We start from the raw sequence: 7,649 nt of genomic DNA on the forward strand, positions 1-7,649 counted from the left end.
ATGAATTCATCTGAGTAAGATATCAAATGCTAAATAACAGAGTAAACCACAATTATAATAATATACATACATACATACATAAATACATACATACATACATGCATAAAGCTCTTGTTCCTGTGGGAAACTTCCCCCTCCCTCTGCATTACCCCATGGTATCCCTGCATCCAAGCCTTACGCTATACACAAACGAACGTACAAACATACACATAAACGCACGCACTCACCTGGTAGTGATTATAATATAAGCTTCAAGAAGGCAAAGTATCTCAGTTGGTTACCAGCGCTCGTGAGTATCTGAGCACTTGTGCATTACCTTATTTTCTACCAAAGTATTCTAATTACCTCTGTTTTCTTGTAGTCCATTGTTGTTATCTCCTGATATAAATTTTCCCTCAAGGATGAAGCACTAATCACCCTAAGAAAAGAATCTTTTTTTCTCAGGAACACATGAAGGTTCTCGGTCTCTTACTTTTGTTGGCGTTGTCTTCAACGTCGCAGGTTTTGGAGGGCCAGGATCCACTCGAAAACCACGACGACCCGGTTCATCCTGTTCTCCTTCGGCTCACTATTCCCCCCTTCAATGTCAACTCTTTCATCGACTCCCTTTTGGTGAAGCTCAGTAATGACATCCCAAGGTGAGTGTTGTGAGTAGTAGAGAAAAAAAATGCATTCTTTGTATTCATAACTCATGTCAGGCCAGCATAAACCTTACACCGTTACTAGCAATTTTAGTTCATACACACACACATATATATATATATATATATATATATATTATATATGTGTGTGTGTGTGTATGTGTCTTTGTTTAGAATCTACCTGTCACTTTTTACCAGATACATATGCATCTGTAATAGCTACAATGCCTCTTAACCTCTTGAATTCTTTGTTTTTTTCTAATCTTCAGGCTTTGTAGGGACAAGCATATCCAAAACAGAGCAAAGAATTCAAGAAGTTAAGAGGGCATGTGGCTATTACTGTTGCATATATATATATTATATTATAATATATAATATAATATATATATATATATATCTATATATAGTATTATATATAATATATATATATATAGTATATTATATATATATATATATATATATATATAATATATATTAGATATTAATATATATATATATATATATAGATATTATATATATATATATTATATATATATATAGATATATATATATATATATATATATATATATATATATATATATATAAAATATATGATTTTCAATATTTAATAACCACTGGAATTTTTCAAGTTCTGTTTCAAAACATTTTGTCGGGAAAGAATTTGTGCTATGATTCTTTATGAATTCAAAGAGTGTAGATCCTGTACTACGTCGTTATGCAAACTCTTTCCTCCCTTTCTCATCTTTCTTCGTCCCTGTTGTTAATTAAGGAGCTACGGATATGACCAATGGCTGATATGATTTCCTAACACTAATGCAGATATTAAAGTAGGCTAATTGCAAGGCCTTCGAATTCTCCTGCCCTTTTCTCATAAACTTCTCTCAAAACTAAAATACGCCTTTACTAAGCATTTTTAGAAAATTAATTTTTTTTAACTGACTAGGTACTGCGTTTCAGGTGATTTTTTTAATATACTTTTTCGGTCATATGAAAGAAGCCTCTGAAAATATCAATATATTAACTCTAGTACTAACATTTTTACAAAATACTTCTTCAAAATTGTAAATACCTTCAGGAAACGACTTGAAAAGAGATTTTGTTAGCCAATATTTGTATCCTTTAACTTTTTATGTCCTAGCACATTTAAGAGACCCATATTAAAAATTTACCACAGGCCCAAATGTCAGCTACAAGACTTTTCCGTTAGCCATTAATATTCTCATAACATTTCAATTACAGCGCAGCGAAAATTAAAGACATTCATTCCAAATACGCCTATGGTTGCACCCTGTACTATGACAAAGGTGTCCAACGTGTTGGCGACGCCGTTTTCGAAGTCAAGGGTAACCAAATTTTCTTCGGATTTGGACTTTCTACCAACAGGATCACGGTTAAATGCAGGTGGTCAAAAAGGGTAGGTTTGTGTGTTGCCCATATGTGTGTGTGTGTGTCTGTGTGTGGTTATGAATTATGTATAGATAGTTTCCGATCCAGAATGAGGCCCGGTCATCGGTGTTGAGCAGAAGCGCCACACGCAATCTTGGAATGATTTGCAATGATGTTGTACCTATTAATCCTTTTGAATATGGTGAACACTGGAAGTGTGTTTGGATGTCACAATAGGTCAAAGAGAGACGGCAACTCGTATTACTCAGTCCCGCTATTGTGAGAAAAAGGAGGAGAGCACTGTGGATTTCTAGGATAAACAGGGCTAATTTTCAGCCGTCAAGATATACGAGAATCTGCTCAGATCACTTCATTAGTGATGAGTATTATAATTGTTAATGTAATTATTGATAATGGTGACTAATTAAAGAAGCCTAGGGTTTAAATATTTCTCAAAGTAATTCATTAACAGCCACTGTGTTCTCTGTCAAATGATAGATGATTTAGAACCACTAGGAAGCTATTTTGGTCAAATCTTTAAAACTTGCAGTAGTGGATAGTGAACTGCACACGGACATCGAAGGCAGTTAGGCAAAATGCAACCACTATACTTGATTTCTCAACAAAATTCCGAAACGTCACACTTGGGAAAACAACTCCTAGTATTCGATTTTATGTTAAAATAGCTGGTTATTATTATTATTATTATTATTATTATTATTATTATTTGTCGCTAATCCTTTCTGTGTCAATTTGTCACACTTTCAACATATTGTTGCAGCACTTAAGAGCAATGGCGACCTCAGTTTTGGAATCGCAACTTCATTCATCTTATACATGCCACATCATATAAAGTATAATCGATCTTGTCCGTTATTGAAAAGGCTGAATAGTAAGTAGATGTGTAGATTGTCCACAAATCTCGTCTTTCAAACATACAACCGTGAAAATATTTTAGAACGACTTAACGAAATCCCGGAAGAGAACTTCTGTTACTCTAATGGAAGTGAAAAATATTCGTATTTTTATGTGTAAAAAACCTGGGCTTCATGTAAGTTTTCATCGAACCAAATGGCTCCATCTGGCATGGCGATTACCCGTGGCTACGGAGGTGGTGAAGACACCCTCTGAATGTATAAACCGAGCAGTGGCAATACAGAATCCATTTTCAACAATCTGTTTAAGATCCTTCACCCAACCGGGTACAAAATAGTTGTAAGCCTCCAGAGACTTATAGGCCTTGAGCTGGTCCAATATGTATGGCTTACATCTTTAACCTAATAGTTCACGATATCTGGATACGTCACTGCAGGCAGCAAATCCACATCAGAACTCCTTTGTTCAGGTGTCAACTTGTCCAGGTCTTTGTTACTTACAAGTTTGTCAATTGTCCTTGCTAGCCATTTTTCTTGATATGGTTCATAACTCCTTAGAATAACAACGAAATTTGGTATTTCCTTTGTTTACAGTGCTTCACCTAAAACATGGCGGCTGCTTATCAGGTACTCGTCTGCTGTGGCATCATAAGAAAACTACCTATATATGTTTGTGTGTGTGATTATATATTATATATATATATATATATATATATATATATATATATATATATATATATATATAGTATATATATATATATATATATATATATATATATATATATATATATATATATCTATATATCTATATATATATAATATATATATATATATTATTATATTAATATAATATATATATAGATTTATATAATATATATATATATATGTATATATATATATATATATATATCATATCGTATAGAGAGCTATGATATATAATGCTATTTCGTACATTACACATGCATCACAAAAAACTAATACTGTTCTACATACTATACATGTAACAAAAAATATCGACATATACCCTTCCCCTTCTCCTCGTAAGTAATTATTAATTCCTGTATTAAAAGAATATATAACAGTAAAGTACAGTATACAATTGCATAACATATCTTTCGTATCTGAGAAGATTACCAATATATATATATATATATATATAATATATATATATATATATATTATAATATATATATATATATATATATATATTGGTAACGGTCCTTCTCAGATACGAAGATATGTTATGCAATTGTATACTGTACTTTACTGTTATATATTCTTTAATACAAAGGAATTAATAATTACTTACGAGGAGAAGGGGAAGAGTATATGTCGATATTTTTTTTAACATGTATAGTATGTAGACAGTATATACATACACAGTGCATTCTTTATTTCTGTTAATATATCATTTATATTTCTAAATCTTATCATACTGCCATATTAGAGCTTCTTGCAGTGTAGTAAAATATGAAGCTAATTATTTTATAAATATCTTTAGCGGTTTCTTTCTCTTCAGTAGCAAAGCGCAAACACATGCAACATCAACAGTAGTTATCCATGTGGACACTGTTAGAAGTTCAACTGTCGCGGTCAGAAATAGTGTCTCGTCTGCGGGTACACATAAATTGGCCACTAAGTAGTTGCCCCGTGTGCGGTAGCCTAAACGTAATCACAGGCTAATGAAGAAAGAAATCGTAGTGTTTGTTAGTTTTCAGACCAAATACAATCTAATTATTACCTTGATGATTTTGCGCTTTTCGTGAAATTCATAGATCTCCTTCATTCGCAGTTCCTTTTCGTCAAGCTGAAGGGCACAGTGAAGGCTTCCACAGACAGAGTGAGCGTGAGAGCCAGAGTGGTCATGAATCTATCAGAAACTCCTAAGGCAACACTCTTAGGTAAGGTGGTAATAGTTATATGAATAACCTCTGAATATTTCATATTCTTAGACGAGATCTCATTCTGTATTCGATATTCCAATCTTTAAATTTACAGTTTTGACAAGCCAGTAGTTTAAAAATCCAAACAATATAAAAATAAAATTAGTTTTAAACATTTTATTTTCATGATCAAAGTTTTGAAAACGATTATTGATATATACTTTATGATCTCCCATAATAATAATCTTAATATTGTCTATGAGCATAAAGGTGGATTCACTCTATACAATTCTTCTCGTCTTCCGCAGAATTCAAAGTAACTGAGCTCGCACCTATCAAAACTGGCGTGACTGGGCTATGGATCGCCAACTCATTCGCTGAGAAATATCTCAACAAAAAAGTCAATGGCGCTCGCGACAAGATCATTAACCAACTGGAAAGTAGCGTGTCCACGAGTCTTCAAAAAGAGCTTGATAAGCTCAAGCTCCCGTTCAGTTTGGATGGATGAAAACAAGAGAATGGAGACTGTGAAACTCAAAATCGTTAGGATTCAAGTTATTTCCAGGGAAGTTTAAGAAAGTAATAATCCTCTGTCAAGAAATACCATCTGAAATAAACAGGTTGGATTTTACAAATAATCATGAGACAAAAAAAATAAATTGTAGCACTTTGTTTTCTAGTTATTAGAGTCCTCTTTCGGAGCAGCGCAAGCAGTCAGGATCTGTTTCACGATCAAAATGTTCTTTCTCTGAATATGGTGGAATACTGTATGCTTTTATCAAAGATGATGAATGACTAGCGATAAAAATATAGCGATTTTAACCAGGATAAAACGTACGACAGAAATGGCATCCAATTGAAGTTTCACGAACTGGGAATCATTTCTCTAAACTCCAAAGTTTTCGGGAGGTGGCTGTATCACACTCATGACATCACTGACAGAAGGCAACTCTCATTTACTATCCAGGCAAAGACACGTCGCTTAGTTATTATAAAATGAGAATGGAAAAAATGAATCCTCTGTAACTTTGGGTAGTACCAGACCAATTTACACCAGGAAATACCCAGAAAATTATGCAAAGAATTGCTTTTTCTGGAAAAATACATATATATATATATATATATATATATATATATATATATATATATGTATATATATATATATATATATATATAATATATATATATATATATATAATATATATATATATGACTGGTAAAAATGTTCCGTTACAACAGAATTCCATCTAATAAAAGGAGCCCATAAAAACACCAAAATATAGAGAGAAAAGTACTATATTTCAGAGACTGCTGTCTCCCTCTTCAGGTAGATGAATGAGAAAAGTTTACAGAAAAGGTGGTATGTATACCATCTACAGGCAAGCCAATTTAGGTCACCCCGCTGATAATATTCCTTTAATCTTCTTAAGTGTTGGTTGAATAAAAACATTGTTGATCGTATCTGAAATCCATGCTCCTTTTGAGATGTTCGTTACCTGCCTCTCTTTTTAAGGCCGATTCCATCATTTGACTCTTGTACCGGCAGTTGCTGCTATAAATTACATGTGACAAATTCCAGTTTATTCTATGGTTATGTTCATTTATATGGTTGAAAATAGCTGAGTTCTGTTGTCCATACCTAACTGACCGTTTGTGTTGCATTAATCTCTGGGGAAGTGATTTACCTGTAAATCCAATGTAATATTGGTCACAGTCCTGGCATGGGATTTGGTAAATCCCAGTGTCCTTGGGAGATGTCTCTTGTTGGACGTTAATCAGGGATTTGGCTAAGGTGTTCGGGTAAGTAAATGCAAAAGGGTTAGATTTTCTGAGGGTCTGAGTCACCTTCTTAATCGTGTCCAGGTGAGGAATTTTTATTTTATTGTTGGGTGTATCTCTGGTCTTGTCTTTAGGGGGTCGGTAGAAAATTACGTTTGCTTTGTGAATTGCTTTCTCAATTATATGGTCAGGATACTTTAAAGACGGAAGTTGCTTGCGAATTAGTTCAAATTCTTTTTCCAGGAAATCTGGGGAACAAATTTGTAAGGCTCTTAAGAACAGGTTGCTGGCTACACCTATCTTGATAGCAATGTCGTGATAGCTAAAGTAGTGAATGTATGAAAGTGAGAACATTGGTTTTCTGTATATGGTAAATTTGTATTCTGTCGTGTCTCTGATTATTGAAACATCAAGAAAAGGAAATTTGTAGTCTGTTTCCCATTCAACTTTAAATTTGATGTTGAGCACTAATGCATTTAATTTTGAGAGGAATTCATTAAAATTGCCCCACCTATTATCCCAAAATGTTAGAATATCATCCACATATCCACATATCTCATCCACAGCATGTTTTAGCCAATCTGTACATGGAATACTTTGAAACTACAGTAATAAATGCAATAAAACCCAAAAACATGCTGTGGATGAGATATGTGGACGATATTCTAACATTTTGGGATAATAGGTGGGGCAATTTTAATGAATTCCTCTCAAAATTAAACGCATTAGTGCCCAGCATCAAATTTAAACTTGAATGGGAAACAGGCAACACAAGAATAGCATATGAAGATATTAGAACCATATGCATGCCAATAGCCTAGAGAGAGAGAAATTTAACCCTAGATTTTTTTTTATGTGCTATTGCATGAAGCATATAGGTATTTAGGGAGTAAATTCAAAACGAAAATAATTACCATATTTCATGAACTGCAAGTGTAAATCATCGAATCTCATGTTGTAAAGAGATTTCCTAGATATGATTTCAACAAGCATCAGCGCGCTGTTCATTGTGCCTCTCTCTCACTTGCTCGCTCACAGGTCTAGACAGGGTAGGGAAAATCAAAAATCCCTGGCCAAGTGTTTA

The 7,649-nt window shown here is 33.5% G+C and overlaps 1 protein-coding gene across 1 annotated transcript; it reads left to right on the forward strand.

Moving 5' to 3' along the window:
• The first annotated feature begins 278 nt into the window (after nucleotides 1-278).
• On the forward strand, nucleotides 279-5,457 carry LOC135208399 (uncharacterized). The gene is made up of 5 exons (XM_064240529.1): nucleotides 279-332; nucleotides 445-638; nucleotides 1,882-2,056; nucleotides 4,696-4,804; nucleotides 5,095-5,457. The coding sequence occupies exons 2-5, from the start codon at nucleotides 451-453 to the stop codon at nucleotides 5,292-5,294; spliced, it is 672 nt and encodes a 223-aa protein (XP_064096599.1). The 5' UTR covers nucleotides 279-332; nucleotides 445-450; the 3' UTR covers nucleotides 5,295-5,457.
• Nucleotides 5,458-7,649: the final 2,192 nt, after the last annotated feature.

This window comes from Macrobrachium nipponense, chromosome 35 (genome assembly GCF_015104395.2).
Source record: "Macrobrachium nipponense isolate FS-2020 chromosome 35, ASM1510439v2, whole genome shotgun sequence".
NCBI lineage: Eukaryota > Metazoa > Arthropoda > Malacostraca > Decapoda > Palaemonidae > Macrobrachium > Macrobrachium nipponense.

Excerpts from the sequence above, each read along its gene's own strand:
- LOC135208399 (XM_064240529.1), top strand. The coding sequence starts at position 451 with ATGAAGGTTCTCGGTCTCTTACTTTTGTTGGCGTTGTCTTCAACGTCG. Across the intron at positions 2,057-4,695 it reads AATGCAGGTGGTCAAAAAGG|TTCCTTTTCGTCAAGCTGAA; the intron begins GTAGGTTTGTGT and ends CTTCATTCGCAG. Across the intron at positions 4,805-5,094 it reads TCCTAAGGCAACACTCTTAG|AATTCAAAGTAACTGAGCTC; the intron begins GTAAGGTGGTAA and ends CGTCTTCCGCAG.